At 38.0% G+C, this 12,999-nt stretch overlaps 1 protein-coding gene across 1 annotated transcript in view; it reads left to right on the top strand.

Moving 5' to 3' along the window:
* Window positions 1-12,999, top strand: part of CNTN5 (contactin 5) — a 238,480-nt gene that overhangs the window by 72,077 nt on the left and 153,404 nt on the right. The window contains exon 6 of the mRNA XM_069027648.1: window positions 3,627-3,830. Coding sequence (XP_068883749.1) covers window positions 3,627-3,830 — 204 coding nt within the window. The remainder of the gene's footprint in view (window positions 1-3,626; window positions 3,831-12,999) is intronic.

Raw genomic sequence — 12,999 nt, 5'->3', positions numbered from 1 at the left:
GTGTCATCCATTTGGTCTTAGGCTTCTTCTGAAATTCTGAAAGTTCACTCAGCAGTTTACCATTTTGTAAGAGTAGGATTTCAGATAATATTTAAATGCCTCTCTTCTTGCAGTTTACATGCACTCCTGGGCTGAACTCCTGTGGGACCTGTGATATATGATTACATCCACTTCTTTCAGAATATTTTACTGTGCATATACTTTAGATGACACACTTGTCTGCAGAGAGACAGCAATGTTTTAAATGTTGATTCTCCATTATTGTCTTTTTATTAGTCTTTTTTTATGTCTTTGCAATCGTTTAGGTATTTCCTTATGCATGATACTGCCAGTAGAAAAACAAACTAGCAAAAGAAAACAAAACAAACCCCCAGGTTTTGCACTTGGAGAGCCTTTGCTAGCAATTGTGGTTTTTACAAACTCTAACTTGTAATTTTGCTGGCATGCAAAGTAGAAACAGTCAGAGTCCAAGAATGTAAACAGCGATGAATGTTTCATCCTCTACTATGGCTGCAAATTTAGACGTGTGAGATATTTGTACAATGGATCAATATCAAGGTACACTCATTTTTCCTTAATTGCAGTCATTCTGTGAACACCCTTTTGTAAAATCACTTCTGCAAGATCATCCATCTATTTCTGTCAGCTAAAATCTGTGGGGGTCCCCAGATCCCAAGCCAGCTGTAGTTGTTTCTCACTAGTCTACAACATTTTCCTGAGATATTTTCACTGAAGCCTAGCATAGTGTATGGACATGGCCCCCAACATTTTATTTAAGAGTCTGCTGAACTCATTAGCCAGGTGTAACAGGAGAAAAAAATCATAAAGTGTCTAAGGGGGTTTTCACCCACAGAGGAGACCAAGAATTCCAGATCACTTCCAGATCTGAGCATTCAGATGCATTCTTCAGGTACTATAAAGTGTACTCCTGGGGTTTTGCTTTTTAGAAATGAAAAATAGGAGCAATTCTTTCAATGTCAATGGACTGACAATGATCAAGAAGTAAACTGCTAACACTTTTTTCTGGACTTCAGTTTGGGCTCGTGGCTGGAATACAGATACTGTAGGTGTGCACAAAAAAATAAAAAAAACATTAACCACAGCTTTATAGTATAAATGCTTTGAGTTTCAGATTTGGCAGGACTTCTGTTACTTTTATTTTCTCAGTACCCTATCCCAGTATGCATTCATCCATCACTATATTTTTAACAGCAAAAATAATTAGGAAAGTGACAAAATGACAGTATCCCCCCAGATTCAGCACCGGCAAGGACTAAGTATTTTATTTCCTTAGAGGCACAAAAATTTATTGCCTGAAATCTGTTCTTTAGTATTAATTCTAATTAATAAATGAATAATTAATTGTAAGTGGTTTTAGGCTACAAATTGAGGAAATTCTCTTCTATGTGAACTGCCAGTGAACCCACACTGATAACTGTTTTGCATTTGGTTTGGACTACTTTTAAACCAGAGCAATTAGTAAGACTGATTGCTTTCCATTCGAGTTGGTAACAGGTCTTCAGTTAAAGCCTATGTATTTTCCTTGAAGTTGTGTATCCATCATCACTTTGTAGAATTTTATGCCACGAATCATTTTTTTCCCAGATAAGACATTATGGCAAAATGTGGTAATAAAATTTTCAGAGATATATTTGGGGTTAATTAGTATTTTGCCTGAAACACAACAGAAGAGGGAAAATCTGAACACACAGAGGAATCTCTGAGAGCCCCTAATTCTTCAGAGTCCTGTGTAGCCACTCAGAATTACTAATGAATCTAAAAAAGATTTTAGCAAAAAGTCAATGTGTGCAATTTAATTCCCCATTTTGAGGCAGTCTACCTCTCCTGTTAGCTATGTTCAGTCCTTTAACATAACATTTTTATATTGATATATATGTCAGTTTTTCAGGAGAAAATTTTCATCTGATTTCAAAACTAGAGCAAACTTCTTACAAACTGATTCAGAAGGTACTGCATCTTTATAACATTGCATGCACTCTTTGCTTATGTTGGTTGAAAAAGCAGTCATTGTGCTTCTCTATTCCTTTCTCACCACTGTGTCAGGGGACAGTACAACATAAGGATAGAAAGAACAAGTAAGCTGGAATTTCTAATGCTTTCTGTAATGTTATAGTCAAAGTACACTCCTGGCTAGGATGTAATGTATTTCACACCTCTTGTACCAAGAATGGCTGTACTAATTCCTCTGCTATCATTAGAAGAAAAGCACACAGCAAAATTTAAATTTTGAGGCATTTCCTCTCACCCCGTTAACCCTTTCATCTTCAAACTAACTTTATATCAAGACAACATTTTGAGTGTCGTGGGGATGAAAGTATGAGAGAACCAGACTAACATACTTGAAATTACTGTCTTCCTCTTGCTGATGCAGCTGGGTAGTCACACAAAAATTTCAGTCTAAAACCTTGGAAATTGTTATACCAATGGAGCAGTTTGCATCTTGGAGCAGTAGTGGGGACTTTACATTCCTGGACTAGCTTTGGCTTTTCTCATTTTGAAGCCAGGTTTTTGAATACTATCCAGGGGGGAGATTACAGAAGAAATACCCTTACAGCCAATGTGCCAGTTTAAGTAGTGAACAATATTTTTTTAAAGTGTGAAGGAGTAAAACAATAGAAGGTAAGTTCAAAAAGAGAACAATGTGTAAAGAAGTATACATAGGGTTAAGGCTTTAAAGTCGGGGTTGGTGGAACTCCACATGAATAATTCCCTGCAAGATATATCCTGCTAAATCAGAATCTCATTAACTTTACTGATACTTCTAATGTTGAGGCATAAATGAATCTAGGTTTTTATTAAATCATGATATAATCTCATACAAAATAATAGGAAATAACTTTTTTTCTCATCTAGTTATTATGAGTATGAAGGGGAAAGTGTATAATGTTCAGGTAAACAGAATAGATGATTTGTGGGATAAAAATAAGAACCAAGGGACTGGATTTAATTTCTATTTTTAAAAGTCACTGATTAGTTGGTAGCTTTGGTTTAAGGAATTATTCATTGATCATAGGAATTTAGGCTGCAAAAAGGAAGAGTTAAGAAATTCTTCAATGAAACAGATGTAAAAGATAGAACTATAAGGCAGCATTACCTACAAGGTAGGCTGAAAGGTTTTTAGAATCAAGGGATTTTAAAAATAGACGTTCAGAATGAAACCTGTTTATACACACACACACTTGCAGGAGTCATCCATAGCTCCACAGGAATCATCTTGATATATTTCACTGCTAATGTGAACAAGTAAAGAAAATAATTCCTTTGATATTATTATTGGTTTCACCTGACAGACTAGAAAGGGAATTATCTAATATCTTATTGCTGTTTTCTGAGTCTGATTAATAATTTAATTATTTTTCCTGAACTAAATGTCTTCACAAGGAACTTGTGGATTCAACATTTATGTTATTTTCAAAATCCCAAGGCAAGAAAAAAATATTCTTTTTAATTCTAAACCAAACAAATAAAAAGTTTTTAAAATCTTTAACTTTTCCCCCCATAGATTATTGAAATAAAGCTAATGAACATTTATTTAGTGTATCTTTTAACACGACACAGTATTGTTTCTGTAATTACCTTCTCTTATTTTCTTTGTTTTCTTTTAGAGATCATCTATAGCTGGGTATTCAATGAATTCCCATCTTTTGTGGCAGAAGACAGCAGGCGCTTCATCTCTCAGGAGACAGGCAATCTCTACATCTCCAAGGTGCAAACATCCGATGTTGGCAGCTACATATGCCTGGTAAAAAACACAGTGACAAACGCCAGAGTTTTGAGTCCTCCTACACCTCTGACCCTGAGAAATGATGGTAAGGAAGGCATCATTTCAGGGTACCACATGAAAGAAAAATACCAAAGCAAAAATACTCTAATTAATTTAAGGACCACGATTTTATTGTTTTTCAATATGTGCATGCATTTACTCTAGCAACTGGCAAAGGAAAGTTGTTCATGGAGGCAGTTTCTTTTAAAACATCCAGACATTGTGAGAATATTTAGATCTGTGAAGGTTGAGGTGCAAATTGACATATTTTGATGTATTTTGTATAGAACGGTCACTCCACCTTGCTATTCCGATGTTCTGTCTCTGACAGAGAGAAGCACATCTCCTTTACAGGCAATGTCTGTTTCCTTAGGGCTCAGCTCAGTTGCCCCAACCCAAGTGTCCACTGCCACACTGATATTCTCAGGCACCTGGGACATCCACAGGGGATTGGCAAATGCCACATGGAGCATACAGGCCAGCTGCAGGATGTCAGGAGATCATGTAATTGGCCACTGTGGTTAAAGACAACACAAAAAGTTTCCCTAAATACACTGGCAGCAAAAGGAGGGCTGAGGAGAGTCTCCATCCTTTGCTGGATGTCAGAGGATTACAAAAAGTCTGAGATACCTAGTGCCTTCTTTGCCTCAATCTTTAATATCAAAACCAGTTGTACTCAGGATACCCAATTCCCGGAGCTGGAAGTTAGGGATGGGGACTTGAGTGATACCCCCACAATCCAGGAGGGAATGGTTAGTGACCTGCTATGCCAATTAGACACCCCCAAGTCTATGGGCCTGGATGGGATGCACCCAACAGTAATGAAGGAGCTCCTAGAAGAGCTCACCAAGCCACTCTCAATTATTCACCAACTGGTTATCCAGAAAAGTCCCAGCTTACTGGAAAATAGCAAATATGAGGCCCATCTGCAAGAAGGGTCAGAAGGACCATCCAGGGGATACAGACTACCATCAGACTAACCTAGACACCAGGGAGGTCATGAAGCATATAGATCATCCTGGGTCCCATCACACAGCATGTACAAGACAGGAGATCAGGTGCAGCCAGTGTGGATTTAGGAAAGGCAGGTCCTGCTTGACCAACTTGATTTTCTTCTGACAAGGAAACCCACTTAGTAGGTGAGGAGAAGGCTGTGGATGTTGCCTCCCTAGACTTCAGTAAAGCATTTGGCATCATCTCCCAAAGCATTCTGGAGAAACTGACTGCTCATGGCTTGAATGGGTGCACTCTTCACTGGGTCAAAAACTGTCCAGATGACCAAGCTCAAAGAGTCATGGTGATCAATGCTACATCAAGTTGTCAGCTGATCACTAATGTGGTTACCCAGGGCTCAGCATTGGGGCTGATCCTGTTTAATGATTAAATTTATTGATGATTCGGATGAGGGGCTTGAGTGCACCCTCAGTGAATTGGCAGATGACAATAAATTGGGTGGGAGTGTTGATCCTACTGAAGGGTAGAAAGGCTCTGCTGAGGGATCTGGACAGGTTGGATCAATGGGCTTGTTACAATCCAGTTTAAAACCAGAAAAGCAAAGAAAGCTAAGTCTCTGTGCATAAACCAGAAAGAACTTAGAAGGTTCAAAATAGTCCCAGAAATGAGATTAAAACCAAACAAAGTTAGATGTTGATGCCAAAAAATGGATGTATTTTATTTAATACTAAAAGAGGCAAAGAGAAGGGAAGATAAAAGAAAGAGAGAAAGAAATGAAAAAAAGAAGTGTGCGTGGGGGTTGGGGAGAGGTGACAGGGGTTAGGTGGAACCACATCACCCATCCGAGGGTCCCAATGCCGTCTCGTTGCTCCCCTCCATCTGCTCTGCTGGTGGTGAGGGTCCCCTGTTGCCGTTGTGGCCATGCCACCACGCGCTGTGCCAGGCCGCCACACGGCAGAGTACAGAGTCCCATGGATTAATATATGCTTTGGGCCAGGTGGGAACCCCCACGTGTCTCCCCTTGCAGGGGCAGCTTGACACACTGTCCCTTGCAACACTGGGGGTCTGTTGCAACATCTCTGGTGCTCTGGTGCAGGGTCTGGGGACCCCTTTGAGGGGGGCTGACGAAAGTCACTGCTCGCTCAGTTGGCAGATTTACCGGTCTCTGCTCTGGAAAGGCTCCGGCTGCCTGGAGAGACGGCACGGGCGATCCAGCAGCGCAGCAGCTCCGATATGCGACAAGTGTTAGCTGTAAAGCTATTGTCAAAGCAGAAGCAAAGAGTAGACATATAGCCCAGACTCTGTGCCTGTATTCCTGTTTTCTTTATTCCTCTGGTCTTGGGAGAGACGAGAGAGTCTGTTCACAGAAGGAGAGGCAGGAGTGCCTCCAGCTGGGATCGCTGCGTTATTCGGAAGGAAGGGAAAGGGGAGAGCTAGGGCTGGACCCAGGGTAACCAGCCAATCGGACTCTGTTTTGGGAGAGTTCGTGCTACTTTTAAGTTTTACCCATGCTTGGAACAAAAGGGATTCAGAGCACATGGCAGAGAAAAGTCCAGACATGCCTGGGCAGGTCCCGGGGCTGGGCTGCACCTCGGGGCAGGCAGCAACAGGGGGCCCCTGTGATGGGCCATGTCACCCCTCCTGCTGTGGATAAGCTTCCCTTTGCCCAGGTGAGGACCCCTCAGCTGGGCTCCTCTGCACAGTGGAGGATGGGCAGTCACTGTGCCTCTGACCAGAGGCTTTTCCAAGATACCCAAAGCCTCTCCTCCCTCCACCCTCTGGTTCGAGGGTCTGTTCGAGCCTGGCAGCTGATAGCCCTGGGGCTGTGGTCTCCACCTTGGAGGTGTTAAGCCTGTGCTCAGTGAATGTCCCCAGCCCTGAGTTGTTACTTTATCTTATTTTCATCAGCGAGCAGTGTAAGGCCGCAGTCAGGGCCCCATCCAGGGTGCAGTAGTCTTCTCTGCAACTTTTGTAGTACAGTTTAAAAGTCCATCAAGAAAATGTTTAAATCATAAATGATAGTTTAAATCATAAATTTCAGTCTCTGACAGGGCTAAAGGCAACTGCACAATGTTCAACAAGGGCAAGTGCTGGGTTCCACTTTTGGGTCACAACAACCTCAGGCAGTGCTACAGGCTGGGAGCAGAGTGACTGGAAAGCTGCCCAGCAGAAAAGGACCTGGGGATGCTGGGCAACAGTGGCTGAACATGATCCAGGGTGTGCCCAGGTGGTCAAGAAGGCCAATGGCATCCTGGCTTGGATCAGCAATGATGTGGCCAGGGCACTGATTGATTGTCCTGCTGTATTTAACACCGGTGAGGCCACATGTCAAGTATGTGTCCTGTTCTGGGCCACTCACTTGAAAAAAGGACATTGGGGTGTTGGAGAGAGTCTAGAGAAGGGCAATCAAGCTGGTAGAGGTCTAGAAAACACATCCTATGACAAGTGGCTGAGGAAGCTGCAGTTGTTTAGCCTGGAGGAAAGGAGGTTCAGGGGAGAGCTTATCACTCCACAAGTGCCTGAAAGGAGCTCTCTTCTGCCATGTCTCAAAGGAAGAGAGGAAATGGCCTGTATTTTCCTTCTTTCCAAGATGTTCCACATTCAATTATGGTTTCTAGTTCCTCACAGCTATTCAGCATATGTGAATCCATACCTACATAAATCAAAAAGAGAGAGAAACTTTGAGTTTTCTTTTGTCTTGCTTATAGCTTTTCTCGAAATCATACTAGTCCTTATGCTACAGACATATTGCAAAAGCTGGATTTAAACACAGATGACTTAGAGTAAATTAAAAATATGTTCACCAATTAGAATGAAATTAAGTTAATGTTTATTTGTAGTAGCAAATTTAAATTTCCTTCTGCATAGCATGTAGACTCTGCTGCAAAAAGCTGCTGGTTTTATGTATCACTTCCTATTTTCTTTGCTGGTTTTGTACCTATGCTAATTATTGAGTTTCAGGTGTTTCATTTTACTGACTTAACACAGTGAACTTGACCTTTTTGATAAAATTAATTATTTTCAAAATTGAAACCCCCAAAGTTTACTGCCTTTTTAATCTGTCTGGACTCTGAAAAAAAATTGTTGCCATAGTTATTATTCATATCTTACTCTATTTGTTCTTTATGATATTTCTTCATGCTTTTATTTGGTTTTATCTTGTGCAGAAACTCAGCAGATTAATTATCCACCTTGTACTGATAGTACATAGGTACACAATACACTGTAAGAAATTGAGAGAGTAAATAAGGATATAGGCAGCAGCCTACATCACTGAGCTAAGGAAAAAAAATCTATGAAGGAAAACTCTGCAGATTTTTTTAAATGTCAAGTGGGTAGTAAATACCAGCCTCCAGCAAATTTGTGTTTCATGGCTGGCTGTCACACCACTGTGATAATCCAACCTTGTGAACTGTGCTGGAGTACTGGGGAAGTGTTTGCACATAGATGAACAGCTCCTCAACAATTTCCCAGTTTCCTGACTCATTTTTTCACACTCATGAATTTCTATTAGGCTTCCATGTCTTAATTTTAATCTGTTGGGATTTATGAAAAGCCTCTTTTTTTGTCATGGAATTGTCTAGTATTTCTTAGTAAATTGCTTGCTTTCCTGTATGACTGAGCAAATTTCTCAGTGAAGAGACCTAAACTTTCTACCTAACTTTGCAGTCTTCATAAACCTACCTTGAAAAAAATTATTAAGGAAAATACTGGTCACTAAATCTTATTATTTAGGACATCTCTCTGGTTTTACCTCCTCCATATAATGCAATAATATTGGCCTTTCAAAAACTATCTGGGATTACAATAAAAAATTTTCATCAATCATACTGTACTTTTTCATTTTCCTACAAATGGCCTTAGGTAATATTGCCTTGTCCATTGACAAATAGTAAAGGGTGATGACAACCTTTTTAAAGTATGCATTCATTATGCTCCAAAATACAGAATAACTGCTGAAAAGTAGTGCTTACTAGTTAAAGAAATTTAAAGTAATTTATGAAGAAAGAAACAGCTGGGAATAGATTCCGGGAGGGAAGTGAGAAATTAAAAATGGCATTAAAATCAACATTGAATTACCTGAAAATATACTTGACTCTCTGTCTGCTGAGTTGTGTTAAATGATTTTGAATATGGCTTTTTAAGCTTCTTTAATTATAAAATTACTTTGAACTTTTCAAATATTGACTTAGGTTTAAAAATCATACATGTTTCTGAGTTCCAATGGTTGGCATCACAACTGACATTACCCTAAGCAGTCAGCACATTTGTTAGAAACCATAGGAAGACCTTGTGGTTTTGAACAGCTTTTACAAATGGCTCTATATAAATGAAACTATTTATATAGTCTGTATTCTCCAAACATATGTATCATTAACTCCAAAATACTCTAATTGATTTATTTATCAACCTTCTCAGATTTTGATGTATATACAGTACCTATGCCCAGGGGACTAGACAGCTTGTGACAAAAAACACTCCAATGACAACAATGGTCTCTATTTATCTATGAGACAGAAACTGAATAATATTAAGGCATTCTGTCAAACTCTGCAGGATTGTAAGAACTTACTGGGATTTTATTAATCTTTTATTTCTTCTGTGATGTGTCTCAAAGGGGAGCTTAGCTCCTTGATATGAAGCAAATTAAATAAAAACATCAAGAAATCCTTCAATGGATTCTGAATAAAATGAATACCTCATCTGTTCGGATGTCTTCGACAATCAGTCATTTCATATAATTCAATTTCACTTCAAGCTGGGTTATAAAAACACCCTAAAATTCCAAGGAGATTAAAAGTTTTAGCAGGAAATAAAAAATATGCATCATTTCATTAACTGCCTTTTAATGTATTACAAACTTTGAGGAATTATTTGATAACTGTTTACAAATAATAAACAGCTTTGTTAAGTTTGATCTTTGCAGGCTTGGATGCTGATTGGGAGCAGTAAATTATCTTGACTCATAAAAACAACAGAAAGTCTTTTCAAATTTAAGCAATAGAAACCTAGGGAGTACAAAACGTTTGATGTTTGAGAGCATAAGACAGTTATTTCAAGTTCACACATTTTTATTCTGGCTTTTCTTACTTTTTTATCCTCCTTATCCTTTTTATTTCTTTGGAAAATATGTTTACTTTAACATTATTGCTGTACAGTAGAGAATTATGTAATTCTTCAGTTTAGCTCTGTGCAAATACTGCTTATTAGCTTTGCTATGGTGAAATTTCCAGGGTAAAAGAAACCCAACAAACCTGGACAATTTCAGACATCAGAGGGTACTTTCTACTATGTTCCATTAGAGCAAATTAGTTCAAATCCAGAGGTCAGTGTGTCTGACCAGACATCTGTTCATGTAACTGACTTTCAGATTTTTTCCATGTCTTCATAGTCTGTGAACTTCTGAACTGAATTTTGTCTGTCCTCATTCTATTGATTAATTCTATGTGATTAATAACCTCACATAATGATGGAACATATAGTTATCAAGGTATTAAGGATGTCCATTTCTAATTTTCTGTGTTGAAATATGGGCTGCACATGCTTTTTGAGGTTAAACTCTGGGATATATTGCTTGAACATCACTGGGTTTTCTAAAGATCTCTTTACCAGCATGAAGGAAAATTTGGAAGTCATAGCAAATTCCCAAATAATAGAAATCAAGCAATAAGAATGGCCACTGTAGCATGATAAGGTAATAAATAAAGATAGAGAAAAATTGGCAGTGTCACAGATTTCAGTTGTACCCATTCCTGAAGAATGCTGACAGTTGTTAATTAACTGATACCTAGAATTTTTTAAAAATTGACTGAAGATGAATGCTAATATTTTTGACCTGTCAGCCTTTGCCTTTATGTGGCTTTTTTAAATTTTTTTTTCCAACTTTCATTAGCAGTTTTGTCTTCTAATGTGGTTATTCATATGGAGCTGAATTGTAGAGGACAACAAAATACACCTGAATTTTAATAGTGGTTCAAAATACATATTCATCTGTGACTTAATTGTGCTAGGTTTTCCAGAGTTTCCAGCCTTGTAAGGCTCCTGTTTCATGTGGGTTATATTGCAAGGTTTTGCAGTAACATTTTGTATTTGAATTGTGCAAGATCATAAAAACTGTCTAGAAACTGGAGGAATAGAAACTGGAGGAAGTCTTCTTACTCAGTACTCCAGGACAGGACTCAAACCTGAAATAATCTTTCTTTGATTTTTTTTTTCAAGCAGAGCCAAACTGTCTGGGGAAAATCAAGTTTGTACTTTACTGGTGTACAAAGACTGATGACACTGACAGACGTGATGTATGCAAGGTTTGCTCCAGGGGAAGGTTGATAAAATGGCAATGTCTCTGGACAGCCATTACCCTGTAGTAAATGTGTTTCTCCTGTAACACTGTAGTAAGATATTTTAATGATGGGTCACTATGAAAACTGAAAATAAAAGGCTTCCCATAATCTCTGCTTTACTCTACTGAAAGTATATCCTGCATTGGTTACAGGTATTTTGAATTTTTTTCTCTTTTGTTCTGCTCTTATGCCAAAGTCCTACTGCAATGTTGTCAAAAAATAGGATGCAAAACAGGAGTAAGAAAAGTCAGAGTAGAATGATTTTAATTAAAAAAAAAAAAAAGAAGGACATATATATAATAGGATGAAGGAGGGTTACTTGTTTTGCTTGAGTTTTTATTATTCCCAAAATAGTAACTTTTTTTATTTAGAAAGTCTTTTCCAGTTAGTACCAATGGTACTTGTCTATAGGCAGGAAAATCTGTAGGTAGGCAGAGAATTTTATAGAGGGCTCCTATATAATAAACTTTTTACAGAGTGTTTTATAGGGATTGTAGAATAGTTGAAGAACACTCTCAAACAGCACACAAAAGTTCAAAGACACTATTTGTAAGAGATTTAATCTAAAAAAGCAGAGAAAGAAAATAACTTGGGGTGGTCTTTTGACAATGTAAAAGAGCTCAACCCTGGGGACTATTGCAGGAGGAAAACAGGGAAAGATTTGGGAAAGATTATGTCCCAGGATTCAGCGTAGAGCAAGAACTCTTCCACTGCAAAAGTTTGCATTTAGTCTCCTTTTGAGCTCTGTTAAGGTAACCTCTTTAAAGGAGTTTTAATTGCTAAGTTTTTCCATTAGTTTATAGAAACAGTATATTCTGAAAATGCAGTGGTTGCTTTTTTTAATTAGCTAAAATAGCTCAAGATTCTAGTCACATAGCATCTTGCACATAGCATATCTTCTGACTGATGTTTTCTTGTTTCACTCCTCTCCTGATGATTTATGAAACTTGCCCAAAGAAAGAGTTAAGTGAAGCAGATACAGTATATACAAAGCCCAAAATAACTGAACTTGAAAAAAATATTCCTCTAAATTCAAGTCAGGATTAGGAATGATATTGCCTCGAACCATAACTATTAAGATTTCAGACAGAAGTATATTGGTAATATTTTAATTCTTGGTGACTGAATTCAAATTTGTGCAAATTGATAATGAAAGTAACCTTTACAGATGTAAATGGTTTCAGATTATGAAGAAGAGTCCTGAGTGTTATGTATTTTAGTGTCTCAGGATCTTAGATACAAATTCACCAGTGACTGCTGCTTTGCAGTCATAGCGTATGGCATAATATTCAAATAAAAATTACTTGTCAGTTTTGAATTCTTGTCAGCATATCAAAATAATTTTATTGTGAACAGAAGGAGTTTTGATTGAAGTTAGAACTACAGCAAGTATATAACAGGATGATTTGTTACTTTTCGGTCAAACAATGGGTATTTCAATAGTTGTTGGTGATGGCAGAGAAATTTTAGTGTTTGTTTGATCTTTCGTATTGAGGAAATAATAGCTTCCAGTTTTTGCATAGTTATATGAGCAGTCTCAATTGAAAAAATAATTCTAATTTAGGAAGCTTTTTCCAGTTAATTAGATCCAATGAATATTAGAGCGCCATAATTTCGTGCGGTAGTGTTCTAATTGACCAGAAGCAAAGGAAATACTCTCTCTGGGCATCGCAATAGTTTTGACACTTCTGGCATGCAGTTGGAAAGGGAATATTTTGTTTTCGTTCTGTAAAACAACTGTGCAGGTTGAAAGGAAAAAAAAATTAAGCTTAAGGTCATATTTGAAGTACAAACAATTATATCATTTCTATAGGAAAAATGAGATTCTTAGAGAACTGTGAACATTTCATCAGGAAGATAATTAAAAACCCCACAAAAATTAGATCCTGCTCCTAATCACTTAGATTAAATAATATTTCC

Source organism: Aphelocoma coerulescens, chromosome 1, assembly GCF_041296385.1.
Source record: "Aphelocoma coerulescens isolate FSJ_1873_10779 chromosome 1, UR_Acoe_1.0, whole genome shotgun sequence".
In the NCBI taxonomy this organism is placed as follows: domain Eukaryota; kingdom Metazoa; phylum Chordata; class Aves; order Passeriformes; family Corvidae; genus Aphelocoma; species Aphelocoma coerulescens.
This window is presented reverse-complemented; position numbering and strand designations above follow the sequence as displayed.